The 26710-nt window shown below is 48.6% G+C and overlaps 1 protein-coding gene across 2 annotated transcripts; it reads right to left on the bottom strand.

Moving 5' to 3' along the window:
* Positions 1–779: 779 nt before the first annotated feature.
* On the bottom strand, positions 780–22849 carry TSNAXIP1 (translin associated factor X interacting protein 1). Of its 2 annotated transcripts, XM_078619436.1 has the most exons (15): positions 22647–22849; positions 20443–20518; positions 19081–19266; positions 18353–18427; positions 17393–17486; positions 16298–16494; positions 14935–15070; positions 14223–14552; positions 12499–12635; positions 9651–9740; positions 7762–7950; positions 6622–6731; positions 5458–5587; positions 4370–4476; positions 780–2655 (listed from the first exon to the last, which is right to left on the bottom strand). In XM_078619436.1, the coding sequence occupies exons 1-15, from the start codon at positions 22676–22678 to the stop codon at positions 2454–2456; spliced, it is 2091 nt and encodes a 696-aa protein (XP_078475562.1). In that variant the 5' UTR covers positions 22679–22849; the 3' UTR covers positions 780–2453. The 2 variants fall into 2 exon arrangements, with proteins under 2 accessions (XP_078475562.1, XP_078475561.1); XM_078619435.1 differs by lacking the exon at positions 22647–22849 and having other exon boundaries at positions 20443–21442.
* Between the last annotated feature and the right edge of the window lie 3861 nt (positions 22850–26710).

Consider the following 26710-nt stretch of genomic DNA (forward strand, 5'->3'; position numbering starts at 1 on the left):
TTAAAAAAGCCTAAAACCTCTGATGTAAAAACGTCTAAGGTTGCCACGTGTCCCGCTTTGAGCCGTAGGACAATCTGGGGATTGGTTACGTGGGTTTGGGTGATAGAAATTGGTTTGTTCTGGTTTGGTCCGTGGAAAAGGTGGCAACCCTCTGGCACTCACACATCGATCACTCACCGACTCACCCACTCACTCAGTCACCGGCTCACCCAACCACTCACTGATCACTTACCCATTCACCGATCACTTACCCACTCACCGACTCATCCACCCACTCACACACCCACTCACAGTTCACTTACCCACTCAGTCACCGGCTCACCCATCCACTCACCGATCACTTACCCACTCACCGATAACTTACCCACCCACTCACCGACTCACCCACCCACTCACCGACTCACCCACCCATTCACCGTTCACTTACCCACTCACCGACTCACCCACCTACTGACCGATCACTTACCCACTCACCGATCACTTACCCACCCACTCACCAACTCACCCACCCACTCACCGACTCACCCACCCATTCACCGTTCACTTACCCACTCACCGACTCACCCACCTACTGACCGATCACTTACCCACTCACCGATCACTTACCCACCCACTCACCAACTCACCCACCCAATCACCGACTCACCCACCCATTCACCGTTCACTTACCCACTCACCGACTCACCCACCTACTGACCGATCACTTACCCACTCACAGTTCACTTACTCACCATCTCACTCACCTGTCTGAGAATTGGCACATGTGTTAGGAGACATGGTGGCATTGTGTTGAACTTTATTGCAGAATACTGCACAGTTTTGATAGACCAACGTGTTATTGAGATACATTTGCGGGTTTGGTCTGTGAAAAAGGTGGCAACTCTCCGCCGAGGCTCATGAAAATATCTAAAACAGGAGGCGGGATGCCCAGTTAAACCCATGCCACGGGGTTGCATTTGTTCAGCTGAAACGGGCGTTTACATTACTGAGATCATTTTGGCTGCTATACAATTCCACGCGATGTTAAGCCGCTTCGTTGGGATATCATTTGTGATGGCCGGGTCTCTTCTGAAAAAGAGCACTACAGCTCAGTGGGGCCTTACTTGGTAAAATAAAATAGAAACAGTTTTTAGTAAAACGCAGTGAATAATTGAAGAACCAGAATAAACACCTCTATCGAGACCCACACATCGCACCACTTTGACATTCCTCCTCCCCCACGAAGACACTCGTGGTGGAACCATCAATCGCATCATCTGATCATCAACAGGCTGATGCACACGACATCTCCATGAACGGAAAATTAAAGACAGGCCACAGCGCAATTGTGGCCGTGCGACTCAAACTATGGACCATTAGTAATCCGCTGTAGTCTGTGCTCTATCAATAGATAAAAAGCTAAATTACATGAACTCTCTCCTGAAGCACTCTCATCGGATTCGTCCAGTATCAATACATATTTTGATGAAAAAATATTCTGATTCCGAATAGAATAGAATTGCTTTTATTGTTTACACAGAATGCCACACTCATGGACATATCCAACATAATTCTATCAGCTGTAACCGAGATCTGTGAATAACACTCACGCGCACTTAATTCGTGTGGATGATGGACATTGTTACGTTCCGTGTGTGTACGCGCGTGTTTGCAAGCCTCCTCCACAGCGCCCTTTCAAGATCGGCCGCTGTTGGAGGAGGCTCGTGAAGGACACTGCTACTGGGCAGATGGAGGTGGACACCCTCCGGCGATGACAGACGGCAGAGGAGTGCTGCTCACAACAACGAGCGGAGCGCCGGGCGGCTTGGACACAGCGAGTTAGCACAGTAGGGAGCACAGGTGGTAAGTAACATCTGCCAGTCATCTCAGTCAACCCACGGCACCGGGGTCTGTCCCGTGATTTCCTACGAGCAGCGAACATTTCACACTTCACGTGGCCTCAAGGCGCACCTACCCTGGCACAAGCGCCGTGGTGACGTCACCGCCACTCAGTGGCAAATGACTGTTGCTGTTGTTATTGTTGTTAATGTGTGGAGCGGTGGCTTAGGGGCTGACGAACTGCGCTTCGAACCTGACCTGACCACTTGAGTTCGAATCCTAGCCGTGTCGACTACCCCTATACCACTGGAACACTTGTGCCTCCATAGCAATGCTGGACTCGGTATAGAGACCCATAGACTCGGTACGGCCTTGGCACGGCTCGGTTGTGCAGTGGAAAGAGGTAGCAAAGCGGTCCCTAAACCTGTCCTGGGCCTTCTGTAGATCAACTCGGCCTTAAATGAGCACATAGTAAGTGTGTAAACATCAGCGGTGGGGAGACAAAGGCGGCCGGGTGTGGTGCTGACCACCCACCACCTCGTGTGCCATGCCGGCCTCGTTAATGGCACTTGGCGCAATAGCCTGCGAGGCTACATGGGCGGGATCTTTATCTTTGTTGCGTTGCCAACTCATACTCATGAGGGCGGGGGCCCGGCCCTCTTCACGTGAGCGGCCTTCAGGCGACCCGCCACCGTGGCCCAATCGCAAGGGGGGGCCCTCTCCAGCCGGTCTGGGTCCGAGTGGAAGGCCCGCGCCAGGTACGCGTCAATGTCCGGCTGGTCCAGGCAGGGATCGACGCGCAGGAAGGCGGCGCGGAGAGACGACACCGACACCTCCCTGATCGCCATCGTCACCATCACCACCATCGTCAACAGCACCACCATCATCAACATTATCATCGTCACCATCACCACCATCGTCAACATTAGCATCGTCACCATCACCACCATCGTTAACAGCACCACCACCATCAACATTAGCATCGTCACCATCACCACCATCGTCAACATTAGCATCGTCACCATCACCACCATCGTCAACAGCACCACCATCATCAACATTAGCATCGTCACCATCACCACCATCGTCAACAGCACCACCATCCTCAACATTAGCATCGTCACCATCACCACCATCGTCAACAGCACCACCATCATCAACATTAGCATCGTCACCATCACCACCATCGTCAACAGCACCACCACCATCATCAACATTAGCATCGTCACCATCACCACCATCATCAACAGCACCACATCATCAACATTAGCATCGTCACCATCACCACCATCGTCAACAGCACCACCACCATCATCAACATTAGCATCGTCACCATCACCACCATCGTCAACAGCACCATCATTATCAACATTAGCATCGTCACCATGATGATGTCCTTCAGCCGCTAGAGCGCGTGACTGCAACCTCATGGCCTAGCCCAATACCAAATAGGGACCCATTGCAATGACTCAGAGCTTATGTGAACTCCATGTGTTCAGGTCAATGTTGCCACATCTTCCATCAATACAAAGACAAATATCCCCCGTATAGCCATAACAGACTGTTGGGGCAAGTGCTATTAACGAGCAGCACGTATAAAAGGCTGAGGACGGCACACGAGGGGTTGTGTGGCCAGTACCCCACGTGCCCGCCTTTGCCTCCCCAGTGGCGATGTTTCTACACCGCTGCACCAGGTACTCGTTTGAGGCAGAGTCAACCTCGTGGAGGCCCTGGACGGTGTTTGTGACCGTGAGCGGGAATCGAACTCGGGTCGCCGGGCTCGTAGAGCGGCGCCCAAACCGCTGCGCCACCGCTCCACACCGCCAATGACCAACGTGGCCACCAGCGATCGCGAGCCGCTCACTCTATTGCTGCCGAGCCACCTGGCCGGACATCGGGAGCAGCCACGCCACGCCACCACAACGACAATGACAACGATGACGGTGAGGATGATGGTGGTGGCGATGGTGGTGGCGAGATGTTAACTATATCGCCTGGTATACAGAAGGTCGTGAGTTTGATCTCGATCCTGATGGCTGTATAGTTGGAGTCTGCGTGTTCTCTCCTTGGCCGCATCCATTTTTCTCCAGGTCCTCCAGTTTTTCCCTCCACATTTACAATGAACGTGCATTTATAACATTTGGCTGATATAAATGTCCACGTGACAAGCCATTTCGTTGAGCTATCATTTGTGATGGCCTGGTAGCTTCTGAAAAATATCTACACAGCTCAGTGGGGCTTTAACTTGGTTAAATAAAAACGTACTCTTAGTTCTTTCGGTAAAATCACGTAGGTAAAAAATGAAATTAAAATAAAACAATAAAAATGACGACGTTTCGGAGGCAACACAAGTCTGCGTCATCACGTGGGAGACTTGTGTTGCCTCCGAAAACGTCGTGATTTTTATTGTTTTATTTTAATTTCATTTTTTACCTACGTGACTTTACCGAAAGAACTAAGATTATGAATCATTGCAGTCACGAAAGCTTCAAATCTAGAAAAAATAAAAACGGTTTGGTTTGGTTTGGATGGTGTGGGTTGTATCGCATACCCCGTGTCTCCCACTGCCTCCTCCACCTCCTGCAGGTAGAGCAGCTTCTCCTCGTGCGTCTGCCTGTGCAGCGTCTGCATGAACTCCTGCGAGCTGGGCGACTCTCCCTGCTCATCCGCACAACACATGGGCATTTCCGCTCCTTTTCTATTATGTACATCCACAGTTACTTGCGCAACACGTCCCTGACCACGAGTCCAACACGTCCCTGACCACGAGTCCATTCATCCCACAGTGACTTGCGCACAAACAGCATAACAAAGAGCGGCTCAATCGTATCTAATTCATTTACCCACCCAGCAGTATAACAAAAGCAGTAATTGACCACTTCACAACTCCTCCTCCCCCGCTGCCCTTCCTGGCTCCTCCCCCCTTAACCACTATATAAGGTACAGGTATTTTGCTGTGACGGTTTCACCTGAAGACGGAAGCTTGTGTTGCCTTCGAAACGTCGTGATTTTTATTGTTTTACTTTTATTAATTTTAATTTCATTTTTACCTACGTGACTTTACCGAAAGAACTAAGAGTATGAGTACAAAGATCCCCCCCCACCCCCCATGTAGCCTTTAACTGACGGTTGGGCAAAGGGCTGTTAGCGAACATCTAAAATTAAGGCCGTCAAGGCACAGGATGGGGTGGTGTGGGACTGGTGCTCGTGGTGGTGCTGGTGGTGGTGCTGGTAGTGGTGCTGGTGGTGGCGGTGGTGCTCGTGGTGGTGCTGGTGGTGGTGCTGGTAGTGGTGCTGGTGGTAATGTTGGTAGCGGCGGTGGTGCTGGTGGTGGCGGTGGTGCTTGTAGTGGTGCTGGTAGTGGTGCTGGTAGTGGTGCTGGTGGTAATGTTGGTGGTGGCGGTGGTGCTTGTGGTGGTGCTGGTAGTGGTGCTGGTAGTGGTGCTGGTAGTGGTGCTGGTGGTAATGTTGGTGGTGGCGGTGGTGCTTGTGGTGGTGCTGGTAGTGGTGCTGGTAGTGGTGCTGGTGGTAATGTTGGTGGTGGCGGTGGTGCTTGTGGTGGTGCTGGTAGTGGTGCTGGTAGTGGTGCTGGTGGTAATGTTGGTGGCGGCGGCGGTGCTGGTGGTGGCGGAGATGGACCTCAGTGAAGAGGGCCCTATAAGGGATGGAGGCGTCGATGCTGTCCAAGCCCAGCTGGGCACAGGCCCCCTGGTGGAGCTCCGCGATGAGGCCCTCCTCCTTGAGAGGGAAGGCACGGTGGAGGGCATCCCTGCACACAAGACAGACAAGGGACGCCGCCTTTGGGCTTAAACGTGGTGATGAGTTGTTCTTGATAGAGAGCCCACCTTCACACCGAGTGCTGTACACACGATACGCAACTTACAGCTCATCTCATCCTAAACGTTCGGGGGGCACCCCCAGTGGCAGCTCTCCCTGTGCAACACAAGGTGACTCAGCGTCTGGGCCGCGAACGTGCAGCACAAGAAAATTATTGCCATAATCCCAATCGAGTAATTTGCGGTGTCATCTTTCGAATTTGGAAAATTTGGACCCAAGACGCTGGAGCACAATGGCCGACTCATTTCGAATGACATCATGAGATCTTTAACGTCCACTGTGAAGCAGATGGCATGCAGTATGTTGCGGTTAATACACCCGCAGCAATAACCAGGGCGGCCTGCCATATTCGAACCGCGAACCTCTGCAACAAGCGGCTAAGGTGCATTTACAACCACGATCATTATTATGTGTTTGTTGGCTTGAGTGGATCGAGTGGCTGAGTGGCTGGTTGAGTGGCTGAGTAGCCGGCTGAGTGACTGAGTGCCTGGCTGAGTGGCTGGTTGAATTACTGAGTTGCCAGCTAAGTGGCTGAGTGCCTGGCTGAGTGGCTGGCTGAGTGGCTGGCTGAGTGACTAAGATGCTGGGTGGCTAGCTGAATGGCTGAGATGCTGGATGGCCAGCTGAGTGGATGGCTGAGTGGCTGGTTGAATTACTGAGTTGCCAGCTAAGTGGCTGAGTGCCTGGCTGAGTGGCTGGCTGAGTGGCTGGCTGAGTGACTGAGATCCTGGGTGGCTAGCTGAGTGGCTGAGATGCTGGATGGCTAGCTGAGTGGATGGCTGAGTGGCTGGTTGAGTGGCTGAGTAGACGGCTGAATGGCTGGCTGAGTGGCTGGTTGAGTGGATGAGTAGCCAGCTGAGTGGCTGAGATGCTGGGTGGCTAGCAGAGTAGCTGGCTGAGTGGCTGAATTGCCGGCTGAGTGGCTGAGTGCTGGTTACAATGAGACACGCGTGATGGAGGGCGCACGTGAATTGCTGCGCGGACAGAACGCCGGCTGCCGATGAGTCAACCACCGACAGGGTCCGCTCGAGCTGGGAGAGAATCTGTATCTGCCCGTGATACAAAGACTCATCCAGCTGCGGAGACATGCGCACACACACACAAACGCACAGAGGCAACGCGCAACGCCATCGTTACATAAATAACCGGAGTGATGCGTCCATCCAGCCAGTCACCTAAGGACCGGCTGGAAATGAGCTCTGGTTTGGTGACATGTACCTCTCCGTGTGTCCTTTCGTCCGTCTGTGTATCCACCTATAGGACCGCTGGCGGTGTGGTGTGGCCTTGCGCCATCTCTCCGTCCACGAGTACCCTGCCATCTCTCTTTCAGTCACTAGTTTATTTGTTGTTGTTGTTGTTGTAATCTACGACTGCAACCAGGAAAGCAAACGCCGAGTCTCAAGACTCCTGTTCAGGAGGGTCCCGCCAAGTTTTTTGCAGGAGGTGATGATGTTGCTCAGCGTAATCCCAAAATTTAGTAATTTGCAGGTAACTTTTCAGCTTTGCGATGTTTGGTCAATACCGGTTACATTGTGTTTGCTATGGGGTAGGAAACCATAAAACTTGGAGGAAACCCATGCAGAACAGGCGGAGAGAGAACATACCAACTCCACACACACTCACACTCATTCACTCACACTCTGCAGAACAGGCGGAGAGAAAACATACAAACTCCAAATCTACAGCAGGCATCAAGGTCTGGAGGATCGAACCCACGACCTCTGGCATACCAGGCGAGGTAGTTAACATCTCTTAGCCACCGTTGTGATGATGAGAGAGACACTCAAACTCCAAATACACAGCAGGTATCAGTGTCAGGATCGAACCCACGACTCCTGTACACCAGGCGAGGAAGTTAACATCTCCTAGCCACCGTGATGATGATGAGAGAGAGAGACACGCAAACTCCAAATATACAGCAGCAGGCGTCAGGGTCGGGATTGAACCCACGACCTCCTGCACGCCAGGGCGCGGTAGTTAACATCTCCTAGCCACCGTGATGATGATGAGCGAGAGAGAGAGACACGCAAACTCCCAATACACAACAGCAGGCGTCAAGGGTCGGGATTGAACCCACGACCTCCTGCACGCCAGGGCGCGGCGTACCTCTCCGTCGAGGATGGAGAGGAAGAGGCGGACGGCGCCGGCGCGGTCGCGATGAGCGCGGCACGCGGCCCGCATGCCGCGTGCCCACGCGGCCCCGCGGCCACGCGCCGACGACCCCTCGCCGCCCGCTACCGCCCGCGTCTCCCCAAAGTCCACCAGGAAGTGCGACAGCTCCGAGCGAACACCGGCCTGACGGTGGTGGGGGACACGCGGCGGTGGTGGCGGCGGTGATGATAGTGGTCGTCATGTGGATGGAGGTGGTGATGGTGGTCATTTTCATGTTGGTGGTGGTGGTGGTGATGGTAGTGGTTATGTTGATGGTGGTGGTGGTGATGGTAGTGGTCATGTTAGTGGTGGCGGCGGTGATGATAGTGGTTGTCATGTGGACGGAGGTGGTGATGGTGGTCATTGTCATGTTGATGGTGGTGGTGGTGGTGGTGGTGGGAGTGGTCATGTTGATGGTGGTGGTGGTGATGATAGTGGTCATATTGATGGTGGTGGCAGTGATGATAGTGATTGTCATGTGGATGGTGGTGGTGATGGTGGTCATTGTCATGTTGATGGTGGTGGTAATGGTAGTGGTCATGTTAGTGGTGGCGGCGGTGATGATAGTGGTTGTCATGTGGACGGAGGTGGTGATGGTGGTCATTGTCATGTTGATGGTGGTGGTGGTGGTGGTGGGAGTGGTCATGTTGATGGTGGTGGTGGTGATGATAGTGGTCATATTGATGGTGGTGGCAGTGATGATAGTGATTGTCATGTGGATGGTGGTGGTGATGGTGGTCATTGTCATGTTGATGGTGGTGGTAATGGTAGTGGTCATGTTGATGGTGGTGGTGGTGATGATAGTGGTCATGTTGATGGTGGTGGTGGTGGCGGTGATGATAGTGGTTGACATGTGGATGGTGGTGGTGATGGTGGTCATTGTCATGTTGATGGTAGTGGTGGTGATGGTGGTCATTGTCATGGTGGTGGTGGTGGTGATGATAGTGATTGTCATGTTGATGGTGGTGGTGGTGATGGTGGTCATTGTCATGTTGATGGTGATGGTAGTGATTGGCATGTTGATGTTGATAGTGATTGTCATGTTGATGGTGATGGTGGTGATGATAAAGACCATCAGCATCACCATCATTATCATCAACATCCTACACTGACGAATGTAACAACAAGAATGATGATTCTTACAAGACACTGGAGATTAAAATGACTGTCATAATGATTTACAAGTTAGTATATCGACTATATAAATATTTGGTTGTGAGAATTGTTCTTCAACTTACCGGTGAGCGAGGTGACACACGAATAATAACAATCGGTGCATCATTAAACGCTTGTACACCACGTGACAATTCAATTCGTCTGGCCATGTTGGATGGCCGGGGTGTCAACAACAAGCATTTGGTCAGATAATCACGTGGCCTCACCCAAACATCAATTGTGAATCGTGAAGATCACCTGGCTGATATGATGACGATGACGACGACTGTGACTCTACACCGACATACATTTTAAATGTGTTTAACAACACACGCAAAAGTGAACAGCGTCGCACGTGCACAAAAAAAACCTGTCGGCCTTATCCAGACCACCGGCTCGACAGAACTGAATGCGTGGCCATTCTGTCGCTCAGAACCACCGGCTCTTCAAGTCGGTGATTCTCAACGACTCAAATGGCCACACATCCAGTCCTCTTGAGCAGGTGGTCTGGACAAGGCCGAGCGCTTTTGCACATGCGACGCCGCACCAGTGCTTCCGCTGCGATGGGTTCCTCTCGTCATCGGCAGGTTCCTCCCGTCATCGACAGGCGTGACCAACGGACAGAGCGGACGACGATCTTGAAAGAGGGAGGAAAGAGAGAGAGGGAGAGCAGCCGTCGGGAAGCTCACCGCGCCATCGGCCGCCCGCTTCTCCCTCCACACGTCTCGCACCACGGCGCACAGCTCCTCCACGCTCCAGGCCCCGTCGGCTGCACCGCCCTGCGACGGCGTGAGAGGGGACGGGCCGTCTCATTGACTCATCTCTTTATTCGTTCTAGATTTGAAGCTTTTGTGACTGCAAGGATTCATATTCTTGGGTTTTTTCGGTAAAGTCACGTCGGTAACAAGTAAACCCGTAAAAACAAAGTTTTTCACTATAAATCCTTTATATGCGTGGCGGCTAGAGCCTTCTCGTCCTCTGGCTTGAGATGGCTGCCACCTATGGGTCAGATGATTGTCTGCCAGTATTAAACAATTGGTAATTAAATATTTAATTTGTTTTCCCTAAACAGTGTAAAATTTTGGAAATGTTTTTTCACGAAAATTTATTGTCACACACAACGAGTCTGTGTGGAAAATGTCAGCTCGATTGGATCACGGGAAGTGGGTTAAAAACGAGCGAAAGATTTGCACGGTCGTAAGCAAGCAAGTGAACTTAATATAAAGGATTTAAAATATATTCGCCTGTGGAGGACGCGGGGCTCGATCCCGCGACATTTGGCATGGGAAGCGAGGGCGCTACCAACTGCGCTACTCCGCCACGGCCTGTGGAGGGGTTACGCTCTGGGCTCCTACACTGTGACGTTCAGCCAAAGCCATGAATGAGTTGTATTTGAATAAATGTAATATAATTTATTTTTGCCTAAAAAGTGTAACATTTTTGAAATTTTTTTCACGAACATTAATTGTCTCGCACAACGAGTCTGTGTGGAAAATGTCAGCTCGATTAGATCACGGGAAGTGGGTTAAAAAACGACCGAAAGATTTGCACGGTCGTAAGCAAGCAAGCAAGCACGCAAGCACGCAAGCAAGCAAGCGAACTTAATATAAAGGATTTAAAAAATTTGAATTAATGAAAGTAAAATAAAATAAAAATCACGACGTTTCGGAGGCAACACAAGCTTCCGTCTTCAGGTGGAACCGTCACAGCACGATAGCTGTATCAAGTGAGAGAAATACTGTTTTCTGGTATTTCTCTCACTTGATACAGCAAGCGTGTTGTGACGGTTCCACCTGAAGACGGAAGCTTGTGTTGCCTCCGAAACGTCGTGATTTTTGTTTTATTTTTTATTTTACTTTTATTAATTTTAATTTTTTACCTACGTGACTTTACCGAAAAAACCCAAGAATACTTATTCGTTTTCGACGTTGCTTGGTAGTAGGGGTTTTCATTTACTCGGCGTGTGTGTGTGTGTTGGGCTTCTGTCGCGACGCGCAAAGCCAACTGCGTAAATGGGATTTGGCCCTTATGTATAAACACATTCCTGCGGAGGGAGCTGGTAGGAACGTTGGGTTGCTCGGTCAATTGCCAGGGTCAACGGCGGCGTGGTGTATTCCGCAAATATGCCCGACTGTGAGGGCGGGCACAAGCCGGCGTGAGTAGGTTAAACGTTGAGTTTTATAAGGGCACCACGGGGTGACCAGCCCCTCCCCACCCAGCCCCACCCTCCCACCTCCCCACCCAGCCCCTCCCCACCCCAACCTCCCCTCCCCACCCAGCCCCTCCCTCCCCTCTCCACCCAGCCCCTCCCCACCCTCCCCTTTCCACCCAGCCCCACCCCTCCCATTTTTAGATGCACGACGGACAGACGGACACAATAATCCCCTTTGGGCTGGTGTAACCAGGAGGTTCCTACCAGTATTAACGTACAGCGTTGTAGGATTCAGTTGGCATGAATGACGCGATATAAAATGAAAGTATTATTATTTGTTTCATGATGGATCCGCAAGAGTGTGTCTCCACCACGGGGGGAGCTCAAGAGGGCCCCTCTACGAGGGTGCTTGGCCTACTCTTCCACGCTAACCCCCCAGACCTCTTGGTAGAGGTGAGAGTAGCCATGCTTCACCCCACCGCTCCACGCGCTACCTTTCTAATTGTCTAAGCGTCAAAGCCTCTTAACCGGGTCTCACAAAAAGTGGAAATTATATAATGGTTACGTTAGTGCACCCGGGAAAACCTCACTGAGTCTCCACTATTTTTCTCGCAGTAGGGGGCGATAGTGCTCTTGAGTAAAAAAAAAAGTTTCAGCATTGGGACGTTCGGCCAATTCCAGTTGCACTCTTTTACGCGCTTTTATTTTACTCACTCTGTTGTTGTTGTTGTTGTATCCTCAAATCTTGTAACTCAATTTTAACCCACTTCCCAATGTGGTATCGACTGCAAACTTGGTATTATTATGTCATACTGATGACAATACCCTATTCTATCATTAAAAATAAAATAAATATTTTTAAACATTCTTTTTGATATGTTATGTTTCGGCTTGGGTCTAATTGTCCACGCTCAACTGACGTTGGCTGTAAATCACCACGCTCACTTACGTTATGGCAAGCTTCGGGGCCACTTCCTGGAGTCGTGGAGTTTTGCCATTACTCGTGCAGTACATTTCATTAAAGCGTGTTTAAAATTTGTTTTTAAATATTGCTTATTTGGTGTCAACTCTGGGAGGAAACACGTAGCAAGCCCATGCAGAGCAGGTAGAGAGAGAGAGAACATCTTTAAAAAAAAGAAAATTACGAAATGATGAACGAAGCAAAGTGCCGACTACACCGAGCATCTTCTTGTTTCCACTGATCGTAAAAAAATTAAATTATAAAAAAGAGAGAGAACATCCACACTCCACACACAGAGAGGCGCCCCCGGTCGGGAATCGAACCCAGGCTCCTTCGAGCTGCGAGGCCAGAGGGCCACCGCTGTGCCACCCTGCCGCCCCAATGACAACAACGCTCAAGGGAACAGCAGCAGCAGCACCACCACCTCTTGGTCAGCGTTCTCCTCGGTGAAGCCCGGGTTGGAGACTCCCATCACCTCCGCGAGCAGCAGCTTCATGATCTCCCCGCTGCTCCTGCCCTCGCACAGGTGAGTCCACCTGTCCACTCCACCCTCAATCACCGCTGCAGGTGAACAGGGGGGCGGTGGAGGTGGGGGAGGCAGGTGGGGAGGCAGGTGAAGTCACGCACCCGCATACCGCCGCACACGTACACGCACAGGAGTGGGTTAAGTGCGACGTGTTAGCCTGCGTCAGAAGTCGCAACCGGGTACCCGATACCCGTACCCTACCCGATACTCGTACCCTACCCAATACCCGGCTACCCGTACCCGGCCGGGGACGGGTACCCGTTTGCGACCCTGGTGCGGCCGGGTACGGGTAGACCGTGAGTCACTGGTGAGTCACCGTTTGTCACTCATTTCCCAACGTCTTGTCTCTTCTCACAATTCAAGTTCCTAGAATCAACCCAGCCGCGCCTGCAACATGGCTTCATCCCAGAGGTCGCAATCAGGTACCCGATATCCGTACTCTACCCGTACCCGGCCGGGTACGGGTAGGGTACGGGTACAGCCGGGTACGGGTACGGGTACCCGTTTGCGACCCTGGTGTGGCCGGGTACGGGTACGGGTAAGGAATCAAAACCCGTTTGCGACCTCTGGCCTGCATTCCCCATACACACGACACACACGTAGGGCCGGATGAACATTCACGCACTAACCACCGTGCCACCTCTACCCATACACCCCTTATTAGCACAATAGTCACCCTATATCTGTTTAATCTTTCTGCAACTGAATTGTAACTTTCGATTTAAAGCTTTCGTGACTGCAGGGATTCATCTTCTTGGTTCTTTCGGTAAAGTCACGTAGAAGGGAAATAACAAAATAATAAAAATATAACATAATAAAATAAAAAATCTCACGACGTTTCAGCCACAACACAAGTAGCCGTCCTTTACTGAAAGAACCAAGAATACGAATTGTCACTGCGCTACGATCAGTCTCAAAATAATAAGGTAATGTATAATTTAACATTGCATTATCTCTGTGCATTACTTTAGATTTGTCACATGACACAGTTGTTTTTGGTACGCTTTCTGTTCGATTAATTGCTGCGCTTAATTTTCCTTTAGTCACATTTGGTGACCCAGATCACCCTTGAGCTCACAACTGGCCAAACAAAATTTCGATTTAAAGCTTTCGTGACTGCAGGGATTAATCTTCTTGGTTCTTTCGGTAAAGTCACGTAGAATGGAAATAATATATATTATTATAGAACGGAAAAAAAATATATTATTTCCATTCTACGTTTATTTTTTTTTTAAACTATTATTTTATTATTTCCATTTTACGTGACTTTACCGAAAGATTTCGATTTAAAGCTTTCGTGACTGCAGGGATTCATCTTCTTGGTTCTTTCGGTAAAGTCACGTAGAAGGGAAGTAATAAAATAATAAAAATAAAACATAATAAAATAATTCTCACGACGTTTCGGCCACAACGCAAGCAGCCGTCCTCAGGTGAAGAACAGGTCTGTCGAGAAGACAGAGTCTGAATGACAACCCCAGGCTTGGAGCGTCTTTTAAAGCTGGGTTGGAGGGGGAGAAGAGCGCCTTGACAAAATAATTTGCATATCAAGAGGAATTTAGCATATATTTATGCTGGGTTGGAGGTGGAAGAACCAAGAAGATGGCCAAACAAAATCAACTTACCCCCGCACTCCTCCCACGGAGGCCTGGGCGTGGAGCTCCGCCGCAGCTCCTCCACCTCCGCGCTCAGCCTGTCCCTCTGCCGCAGGAGCTGCTCGTGGAGCTCCAGCAGGGAGCCGTGCTCCTGCTGGAGCAGCAGGAGGTCCCTGCCGTGGAGCTCCGCGTGGCGGGCCAGCGCGGCGTGGCTGGCCGCCAGGGCCTCGTGGTCGCGGCGAGGCACCACGTCGGCGTAGTCGGCCCTCGTGCACGTCAGCTCGTCCTGCACGCGCGACAGGTCCTGGCGGGCCACGCGCAGGGCCAGACGCAGGCCCACGGGGTCGGACCAATCGTCCTCTGGCGGGAGGCGCAGGGGAAGTAGGGGGGTTAGGGTTCATTAGGATAGGAATCATCTTGTTGGTTTTTGCGGTAAAGTCACGTAGAAGGGAAATAATAAAATAATAAAAATAAAAGATAATAAAGTGATTCTCACGACGTTTCGGCTACAACGCAAGCAGCCGTCCTCAGGTGAAGGATGGCTGATGATCATTTAAGGCCTCGCCTATGACGACTCAGCCTTAAATGATCACCTGTCGCAGTGTGTAAACATCAGCGCTGGCGGTGCCGAGCACACCACCCTAGAGTCTGCCGTGTCAGCCCCTTTAGGTGCTCGCTCATCGCACTCGCCCCAGAGTGTGTCTGAGGCTATATGGGGGATCTTTGTCTGTGTTTTTGTCACCGTGTGCCTGCAAGCGCTGCGCATTCTCCTGCAGCGCCCTCAGCTCCAGGATCTCGTTGTTGAGGAGTCGCCGAGCATCGGATTCGTCGCGCCTTCGCCGGTACTCAGCCGACAGCTCCTCCTTCAGACGCTCCACCTGCCAGCCGGGAGAGGGGGGAGGCAGGCAGGGAGGGAGGTAGGCAGGGAGGCAGGGAGGGAGGGAGGGGAGGGAGGGGAGGGAGGTCAGGCAGGTGCCTTCGCCGCTATGGTGCTGGTAGCGCAGCAGCAGGGGATCTGGTGATGGGTTTTTGAGTGTGATTTGTTTTCTTGTTGGTGTCTATGAACACAGTAACACACAATGGGACTAATGTTACACGGGAAACCCGCATTATATCTTTGATTAAAAAAAAAATACAAACAAACAACATGATGAACGAAGTAAAGTGCCGAAAGACCGAGCATCTTTCTCGTCTGATCGTAAAAAAAAAGGAGGTAGGCAGGGAGGGAGGGAGGGACGGAGGGAGGCAGGGAGGGAGGAAACAACGGTTGCATAGACTTGGCCGAGTGACTGAGTCGGAGCCACTGAGCCAACGCCACTGAGTCCATGGGTTCGACACCCAGTTTCGCAGGCAAAGGGGCGGAGGGATAAAGCGAACAGAAAGGAGAGAGTGAAGAGGTGTAAATGTGAGCGCACGAAAATTTTAATGTGAATGAGAGTGAAGAAAAGGATTAATGTGAATGTTAACATCTCGGTGGCTAGGAGATGTTAACTACCTCGCCTGGTTTGCAGGAGGTCGTAGGTTCGATCCCGACCCTGACGCCTGCTGCTGTATATTTGGAGTTTACATGATCTCCCTAATGGTGGTCGTGTGGATTTTTCTCGGGGTCCTCTGATTTTTACCTCCACATTTATAATCAACGTGAGTTTAGAATAATTGGCTGCTATACATTTCCACGTGATGAGCCAATTTGTTGACCGATGATTTGTGGTCAGCTCCCTTCTGAAACATATCCGTATAAAATAAAAAAATAGTTTTAGTTCGTAGTTTATTTTAGAGTTGTATGAGAGAGGAGTGATGCGAATAGAGACGTGATTGTGTATATGTATGTATGTTGAACTTCTTTCACACCATACGTAGCCAACCGCGCTAATCAGTGCCATGGGTTGACTGAGATGACTGGCTGATGCACCAGCTGTGCTCCACACTGTGCTAACTCACACCGGCGCTCCACTCATTGCTGTTCGCAGCATTCCTCCGCCCTCTGCCAACGAAGAGGGGCTGTAATCGAGAACGAACGGCTGGAGATGTAAACAAGAGAGCAGAATAAAACGCGCGCATGACGCCGGCAGAGAGGCGAAGAGCGCGCGTGCGAACGCCGGTACCTGCAGCCGCGCCGCGTCCGTGCGCCCGCTCTCCTCCTGGAGGCGTCGCGACAGCTCGCGGTTGTCCCGGCGTAGCCGTGCGGCCGCGTCGCTCTCCTCCCGGCGCGCGTCCACCCCCTCAGTCGCCCGCCGCTCGCTCTCCGCCACGAGCAGCCCCCGCAGCGGCTCCAGCTGGGTCACGCGGCCCCGCAGTTGGCCTGGCGGCGGTGGCGGCGGCACGGAGAGAGGGACGCGTGGGTTCTTTCGCGATGTCATTGCGATTGTTATTGTGACATTGCGACGGTTGTTTAGCCAGCAAAGCCTCGCTGAGCCTCGAGACTATATTTTCAGGAGGGTGCTGCCAATTTTTCACAGGAAGGGGAGATGTCGCGAGTGTGTAATTGCAATGGAGTCATTTGCGGTAGTGTTTTTTTCGAATATGAACCACGAAGCTGGCACACATCTTTAATTTCCAAGGTGAAGCAGACGGCTCATTAAAATGCAAATAAATCTATAACATTTTTGACATGCGTTTTTCTGAATTTTTTTGTTGTTATTCTGTCTCTCACTGTTCAAATAAACCTACCATTAAAATTATAGACTGATCATTTTTTTGTCAGTGGGTAAACGTACAAAATCAACAGCGGATCAAATACTTTTTTCCCTCACTGTAAATCTGCAGTATTTGACTCCATGGACCTCTGCAACGAGCGGCCAACGAGCTTTCGCTAAGCACAGATTTCAAGTAGAAAAGCACGCATGTGCACATACACACGCATATGTGTGTGTGGGGAGCAGTGGTGCAGCGTTTAACGCACAGCGCTACAAACCCGGTGACCCAAGTCCGGTTCCAGCTCACAGTCAACACCAGGGAGGATTATCTGAGTCCTGGGCCTCCCCTAGGTCGACTCAGCCTCAAATGAATAGAATACCTGGTGCGATGGATAAATACCGCCACTAGGGAGACAAAGGCAGCCTAGCGTGGCGCTGGCCACCCACCCTCTCATGTGCCGTGTCGGCCATCATAGGTGCTCGCTCAACAGCACTTGCCCCAACAGTCTGTTCAGGCTATACGGGGGATCTTTGTCTATGCTGGACATCGCGACTACTCCGTACCTAACGTGGCTTCGTATTCGCACTTGATTGCTGCCAGCAGTGGCTTGTAGGTTGTGAAGTTTTCGATGATGCAATTGAACGCCTCTCGAAAAGCCTGCAAACGATCGTACAAGAGACACGAACTTTACTGTCACACTGCCGGAAAGATTAGCATGGTTGGCTACGTACGGTGCAAAAGAAGTTCAATATACATACAACATTTTGTTTTTAAGCTTTCGTGACTGCATGGATTCATATTCTTGGTTCTTTCGGTAAAGTTACGTAGAAGGGAAACAATAAAATAATATAAATATAAAACAATTAAATTCTCACGACGTTTCAATTGCAAAACCATAGCAATAAAATTTGAAATTTTGAAATGTTCTTGCTGTGGTTTTCACACCTGATGATGATTGCTTGTGTTGCAATCGAAACGTCGTGATAATTTTATTGTTTTATATTTTTCTTATTTTATTGTTCCCCTTCTACGTGACTTTACCGAAAGAACCAAGAATATACATACAACAATAAAACTGTATCAGCATAACTACTGTCATAACATTTATTGATGAACAGAGATTAACTAATAGGTAGATTGAGAGGTGCCTGAAAGAACAATAGAGTAGGTTGCTGATGGAATTACTCAATGAATTCATTACTGATGCCTGGTGACTGACTTGAAGGATGAATTAATTGATAAATGAGTGGCTGGGTAATTGACTAGATGGGTGAATAAATGACCAAGTGGATGACTAGATGCACGAATGATTGATTGAATGGATGATTTCGTGAATGACTGCAAGACTGGATGCCTGGATGACTTCATGACCAGATGAATGAATGAGTGATTGAGTGATTGAGTTAGTGAATTAATAAATGGATGACTTAATTTAATGAAAGACTGAATGGGTGATTGGACGACTGCATGGCTAGGTTGCGAAATGAGTGAATGGATTATGCAATTGGAGTGGTAAACAATACCTGGAGTCTAACCTCCTGTGCAGCCAAATCCAGGTTCTGTGCGTCTGGGTTCAATGATCTGAGTGTTCCCAGCTCCTGTAAGATTATCATTCGCAAACATACAAATGCGAAATTACATTAATTATTCACAGTAGTTATTAGCATTAGCCCACGTCTGTGTTTGTATTGTCACTGGGTAACTAAATGATCGGATGAATGACCTTCCCATGCAACCACCCACCTACCTACCCATTCATCGACCCACCCTCCTACGATCGTGCCTATCCAACCACTCACCTACCAATATTACCTACCCACCTGCCCATCCACTCTCCCACCCAGTGAGTAAGTGGGTGGGTGAGTTGGTTGATGAGTAAGTGGATGAGTGAGTGCGTTGTTGTGACCTGCAATGTCGCAGGTTCAACCCTGACGCCTGTATATTTGCGGTTTGCACGTTCTCCCCGTGGTCGCGTGAATTTTTCCCCCACGGGGTTCCTCCGTTTGTTTTTCCCTCCACATTCAGAAACAAACGTGCATTTAGAGTATCCGTCTGCGATACATTTTCCCCGCGAGAAGCCACTTGCTGAGCAGTTAACCCGCGCGGGGGAACTGTGCGTGGACCAGCAGGGAATGAAAGCCCTCGCGGTCAGCTCTCGAAACGTCCGCAGAAGAGACGACGACGGGCCGGAGAAGAGACTTCGAACGGCTGGCGGAGAGGTCCCCTCTTGGTCTCCACCGCGGCCACCCACCTGCCTGAGGCCGGCCTCCAACTGCTGCAGGAAGCGCGGCTTTGCAGTGGGGCGCGAAGCCGGCGGGTAGGGGGTCCCTTGAGGCCTGCGGAGGCCCCGGGAACACTCGGAGGAGCCCGGTGCCTGGGGCGAAACGGCCAGAGGGCCCGCTGGCCAAACGGACAGCTGAGCGGAGCCCACCGGTGGCTGTGGGGGAGAATAATTCACTGGTCAACAACAAAAAACACATTTTTTTCTGGCCTGGACTTTTGCAGCTGTTTTAGACTAATTTCAGGGTGCTGATTTCCAAATCTGACCAACTGCCAAATCGCTGTCCGTGGTGCTGACAGCAAATTTTCTTGCTGTGGATTTCACACCTGATGATGATTGCCTGTGTTGCAGTCGAAACGTCGTGAGAATTTTATTGTTTTATATTTTTTATTATTTTATTGTTTCCCTTCTACGTGACTTTACCGAAAGAACCAAGAATATGAATCCCTGCAGTCACGAAAGCTTTAAATCAAAATCTTAACACCTGTTTTGTTGCCAGAAAAAAGGGGAAAAAACCTATTATCAAGCAGCGAGTAATCAACCTCAAACTAACACAGTCGTAGAGTACAATATTTAGTCGAGTATAGTCATAAAACGGAATGAATGGACTTAACCCTTATCCATTCCGAGACGTGAGAAAGTTGCAGGGTGGGTGTCCCTTTCACCTCTGAATCTCGGAGCATGCAAGTGGCTCAGCGTTAATTATGTTTAGAGAGGCGTAGTAGCGCCGTTGTTTTTAACGACATTGTTACTCACCGCAGAGAACTCTAGCGACACGACCGCCGCACTCTACGATGGCTGGCGCCAACACCGTGCCACACGCCCTCCCGCGTGGCCTTGTGGGAGCCTCGATACCGATAACGTTATTTAAATTTAGTTTTTTTTTCCGGTTTCGTTTTATGTACATGTACGTCATTGGAACGGACTTGACCAATTTCTCTTGTAGCCCCGCCCACCACCCCCACGTTCCATTCCCTGGTTACCACATTCAGATAAGCCCCTGCCCCCTTAACTTGTTTTTAAGGGCTGGTCTTTTGGAATTGTTCTCACTTGATGCAGTAAATTTAGCTGTGACGGTCCCACCTGATGACGGAGACTTGTGTTGCCTCCGAAACGTCGTGATTTATTATTTTATTGTATTTCCATTATTACTTTTATTAACTTTTAACTTTATTTTTTACCTACGTGAATTTACCGAAAAAACCTAAAAGTATGAATCCTTGCAGTCACGAAAGCTTCAAATCTAGAATTGGATGAAAAAACTGACGACGTACACGTACAATTACGTCATCGGAACAGGTTAATTGCATGCTCATCCCAAATCCTACTGACCTCGATGAAGTCTTTTGGAGGCAGCTGATGAGACACTGCACCCGAAAGCTGGTAGCAATTCAACGGCTTCACACCGCTAAACACACTCGTGCATTCACAATCAGAATAAGAATATTTATACCGGTGGAATCCCATGAGCTGTAAAGATATTTTTTAAAAGATGTCCAGTAGAGGCATGGGGTCAGAACGTTATGACAACAAACACAATACACAAACACACACAGACAGACACCGGTTTCACACAGTAAAAACGTCAAGGTGCCACCCTGAAACTGGGCTCCCAGAATGCACAACGTCGATATGGAACACCGAGGTGGAATAATGATGCTATCATCATCTTTCGGTAAAGTCCCGTAGAAGGGAAATAATAAAATAATAAAAATAAAACATAATAAAATGCAATTCTCACGACGTTTCAGCCACAACGCAAGCAGCCGTCCTCAGGTGAAGAACAGGTCTGTCGAAAAGACAGCTTTCCCACCTGATGACGGACGCTTGTGTTGTGCCCGAAACGTCGTGATTTATCTTATTTTATACCCACGTGACTTTACCGAAAGAACCAAAGAGTATGGATTCCTGCAGTCACGAAAGCTTCAAATCAAGATTTTAAAAAATGTGTTTGTCTATTTGTTTGTGTTTCTCCTTCGTGATGGGACTTTGTAGGATGAACTTTGATATTTATAAGGGCACGGGGTGACCAATAAGGTCTTAAATTGGTCTGTAATAAGATAAGGTTACTCATTAGGGGTTGACAGGTATGTAGTAGTGTAGTGTCTAGTGTAGTATATAGTAGTTTACAGTGTAGTGCATAGTAGTGTAATGTATAGTAGGGTAGTGTATAGTGTAGTATATAGTAGTGTATAGTGTAATGTATAGTAGAGTAATGTATAGTGTAGTGTATAGTAGTGTATAGTAGGGTAGTGTATAGTGTAGTGTATAGTAGTGTATAGTGTAGTGTATAGCAGTGTATAGTATAGTGTATAGTAGTGTATAGTGTAATGCAGAGGTGGGACAAAGTCATTGTTATGCAAGTCCAAATCGAGTCGCAAGTCATCAAATTCATGACTCGAGTCTGACTCGAGTCCAAGTCACATGACTCGAGTCCACATCTCATAGGTGGGACAAAGTCATTGTTATGCAAGTCCAAGTCGAGTCGCAAGTCATCAAATTCATGACTCGAGTCTGACTCGAGTCCAAGTCACATGACTCGAGTCCACACCTCTGGTGTAATGTATAGTAGTGTATAGTAGTGTATAGTGTAATGTATAGTAGAGTAGTGTATAGTGTAGTGTATAGTGTAATGTATAGTGTATATTAGTGTATAGTAGTGTATAGTGTAATGTATAGTAGGGTAGTATATAGTGTAGTGTATAGTAGTGTATAGTGTAATGTATAGTAGGGTAGTGTATAGTGTAGTATATAATAGTTTACAGTGTAGTGTATAGTGTAATGTATAGTAGAGTAGTATATAGTGTAATGTATAGTAGAGTAGTATATAGTGTAGTGTATAGTAGGGTAGTGTATAGTGTAGTGTAAAGTAATGTATAGTAGTTATAGTGTAGTGTATAGTAGAGTAGTGTATAGTAGCATACGCGGCAACCCACACGGTTTAGCCGTATTCTTGTACAAGTGAAATTTCGTTTTCAGGTCCATACGACGTACAGCGGTTTCAACACAAGCAAAACAACAACATTTGTGTCTATTTGTTTGTGTTTCTCCCTTGTGATGGGACTTTGTAAGATGAACTTTGAGATTTATAAGGGCACGGGGTGACCAATACGGTCTTAAATTGGTCTGTAATAAGGTCAGGGCACTGATAAGGGGTTGACAGGTTTGTCCTAATGAATAACAATTTGTCGCGCGAAATCCTGCGTGTTATTCATGGATGCATTTTGAGACGCGGAATTCGTTGAAGACGTCAAGGAGGGTTTATATAGAGGGTGGTGGTGGGGGTCAGTGTGACGTTCACGATCGCAACATTATAAAAAAAAATACTTAATATTTTTTACATTAACTTTTTTAACGTAATCTTTTTTTACGTAATCTTTTTTTACTTAATATTTTTCTTAATATTTTTTTTCACTTCTTCATCTTTTTCTAACTTAATATTTTTTGTTACTTCTCGATCTTTTTCTAACTTAATCACTTTTTTTTTTAACTTCATTGTCCGAATATAATTGTGGGGTGAGGTGAGGATGCCTCACCTGGGGATCGATGTCCCGCGACCCCCGGGCATGGCAACTGCGTCACCCCGCACACAACGAGCTCACGTTGATATGAGACAATAACAACAACAACAGCAACAACAACACAGCCAATGATTGTGGTAAATAAAAAATCGCTTTGAAAATCGATTAAACTACACCCGCTATACAGTCCACGTCGACAACGACTGTTTACGCCGGTTGCTAGGGTTACCAGTTTGCATCGTTGCTATGGTTAACGGTTGAAAGGACCCCCAGAGTGCGGTGTCTATTTTATTGCCAGTTGAATTCGGTCAATAAGGGTGACATTTGTGTCAAATAAATTCTGTTAAAATTTTATATTGCATAGAAAAAAACATCTGGTCGTTTGCTACGCTTAACAAAGTACGCAGAGTATGCCCCGCGCTTCGCCCGTGAGTTAACGCAATTTAATTCACACAGGCAGTACAAAGGGCAGCTACCACAGATTGGTACAGGGCGGAGAGGACATGCACCGCCTGTTGCAAGGCGCTTAAAGGGCCGTCCATAAATGACGTCACGCACCTGGGGGGGGGGGGGTCAGACATTTGTGACGATGTGTGACGAGGGGGGGGGGGTGAGAAATGTGACGTCACATCAAAATGCGCAACTTTAAATTAATATAGAGTTATATTCTTGGTTCTTTCGGTAAAGTCACGTAGAAGGGAAATAATAAAATATTATTAATATAAATAAATACAAATTCTCACGACGTTTCGACTGCAACACAAGCAATCATCATCAGGTGTGAACCAAGAATTATGAATCCCTGCAGTCACGAAAGCTTTAAATAAATAAATATAGCATTGTTATAACAACACTAATTGTTATAACAACACTCCTACAACATCAGAGTGCAGCGCCACATTAAATACGCACTACAATGACAATAGTTTAAAGCGATTTGAAGCATGTTTTATTTTCAAAATGGAAATATAGTTTTGGGGGGGGGGGGGGGCAGAGCTTTGTGACGTCATATTTAAGGGGGAGGGGTCTGACTTTTTGTGACGCCGTGTGACGAGGGGGGGGGGGTAAAAAATCGTCCAAAATCGCGTGACGTCATTTATGGACGACGGCCCCTAAGCATGCACCTCAACCACATCAATTCCATACACTCAGCCATCAAATTCAACATGGAGGTAGAAATGGATGGCACGCTACCTTTCTTGGATGCCTTCATCAAAAAGAGACCAGGTGGCTCAATGAGCCATTCTGTCTACAGGAAAGTAACCCATGCTGACGCCTTACTAAAAACTGATTCCCACCACCATCCATCCCGGAAGAATTCCCTCATCAAAACGCTCCACCATAGAGCTCAATGTATCTCCGACCATGAACACCTAACCAGTGAACTCAAACACGTACACCAAGCTCTCAAGGCGAATGGATATTCTGACTACACAATACACAAAGCCTCCATACCGTGAGGAAGGAGCCATCTGAGGATCCAATCAAAACCATCACCCTGCCATACACAGCAGGGGTAACCAAAAATATTTCCGAAATCATGAACAAACACAAGATCCAGGTCCGATTTAACACGGCACATACAAATTGTGATCTGATCCCATCCGTGAAAGACAAGATTCCTGACATGCAAACTCCCAGCGTCAATAAACTAAGCTGCATCTTTCGATTTAAAGCTTTCGTGACTGCAGGGATTCATCTTGGTTCTTTCGGTAAAGTCACGTAGAAGGGAAATTTTTAAAAAACATAATTAAATAATTCTCACGACGTTTCGGCCACAACGCAAGCAGCCGTCCTCAGGTGAAGAACAGGTCTGTCGGAAAGACAGTGTCTGAATGGGCACCACCAAGCTAGGCAGCGTATATTTAAGCTGGGTTGTAGGGGAGAAGGGGCGCCTTGACAAAGGAATTTGCATATCAAGAGGAATTTAGCATATTTATGGGAAATGCAGATATGGGATTAGTCACTGCTTGTGGAATGCGTAGGAGGTGGGGGGAGGGTTTTAAAGTCATATTATGCCCGTGCATTATGCAGTATGCAGGATTAGCAGCATCAAAGGGAGGGAGTAGGGTTAGCAGTAATAGAGGGAGGGAATTTTAATAGTAAGGAGCTGTAGCTTAAATATACGCTGCCAAGCCTGGTGGTGCCCATTCAGACGCTGTCTTTCCGACAGACCTGTTCTTCACCTGAGGACGGCTGCTTGCGTTGTGGCCGAAACGTCGTGAGAATTATTTTATTATATATTTTTTATTTTTTTTATTTCCATTCTACGTGACTTTACCAAAAGAACCAAGAAGATAAGCTGTATCTGCGGCAGTAGTTACATTGGGGACAATAAGCGACATGTCTCGGATCATGTTCGTGAGCATAAGGCAGATTTGAAACATGCTAGGACCAATACCTCTGCCGTGGCTGATCATTATTTTAATGCGGCTGGCACACACGAAATTGATTTCTCTAAGACGATCGTACTTTGCAAGCCCACTGGCTACCACTCCTATTGTGTTTTTGTATTCGTTTATTGTTGTGACGTTCTGACCACGTGCCCCTACTAGGACATCTGTGACAAAGGCGCTTCATAGTTAATCGGATTCCTCCTGCAGCAGTATAAATACAAGATTCTGATTCTGATACTCCTATGAATGACGCCACAGGGTATTTGATGTCCACTGTGAAGCAGACGGTGGGACGAGTGACCGTGGTTATTGAACAACCAGGACAGGCCGATAGAGTCGAGCCCGCGAACCTCAGAAACAAGCCACGGTGGCCAGGAGATGTTAACTACCTCGCTTGGTGTACAGGAGGTCGTGGGTTCGATCCCGACCCTGACGCCTGCTGCTGTGTATTTGGAGTTTGCGTGTCTCTCTCATCATCATCACGGTGGCTAGGAGATGTTAACTACCTCGCTTGGTGTACAGGAGGTCGTGGGTTCGATCCCAACCCTGATGCCTGCTGCTGTGTATTTGGAGTTTGCGTCTCTCTCTCATCATCATCACAGTGGCTAGGAGATGTTAACTACCTCGCTTGGTGTACAGGAGGTCGTGGGTTCGATCCCGACCCTGTTGCCTGCTGCTGTATATTTGGAGTTTGCGTCTCTCTCTCATCATCATCACGGTGGCTAGGAGATGTTAACTACCTCGCCTGGTGTACATGAGGTCGTGGGTTCGATCCCGACCCTGACCGCCTGCTGTGTATTTGGAGTTTGCGTGTCTCTCTCTCTCTCTCTCCGTGGTCACGTAGACTTTTCTCCGGGTTCTCAGGTTTTCCCTCCACATTTAGGAACGTGCGTTGAAAGTATTTGGCTGCGATGAATGTCCACTTGATAAGCCACTTCGTTGGGCTATCATTTGTAGCCAGGTCGCTTCTGACAAAGGGCAATATGTAGTTCTGTGGACCCTACGTGATAAAATAAAATAAAAAGTTCATAGTAATTGAGCCATTCTGCGGTGGAATTGTAAAAATTTTAGCGAATGTGGACTGTGCCACCAGCACTCGTTTAGAACGAAGTCACGCGGATCTTAACGTAGAAGGCGCTGTGGTACGATAAAGGCGCACTGCGGCGGAATCATCGATCTTGCTGACATTAGCCAAGGAAATGAAGGGTGCCTTGGATTGTGGTTCATAAAGACCCGCAGTATTAACCAGGGCGGCCTGCCAGATTACAAACCGCGAACCTCTGGAACAATCTAATCGCAGCCTTCAATCTCGACAGCTTACATCATCGCCACAGAGGTGGTGGTGGGGGGGGCGATCGCCCAATCAACACTTAGGGCCCCTACGCCCTCTTGCTCCTTATCTCTCAAGGCTCCTTATCTTGCATTTCGTCTTACATCGCGACGTGAGATTTTCTCTGAGCTTAAAGTCTGCTCACCCTGGGTGGCCCCGCTCGTCTCCCGCATATAACAACGTAACGACGTATAATGGCGTCACGGTGAGCATCGTTTAACATTCACTGCATGTTTAGTACACTCGCAGTATTAACCAGGGCGGCCGTCTGTCGTGAACGCGCCTCTGTGATTATGTCTCCTTCGTATTTATTCTAGATTTGAAGCTTTCGTGACTGCAAGGATTCATATTCT

This window comes from Lampetra planeri, chromosome 63, assembly GCF_965212315.1.
Source record: "Lampetra planeri chromosome 63, kcLamPlan1.2.h2, whole genome shotgun sequence".
NCBI lineage: Eukaryota > Metazoa > Chordata > Hyperoartia > Petromyzontiformes > Petromyzontidae > Lampetra > Lampetra planeri.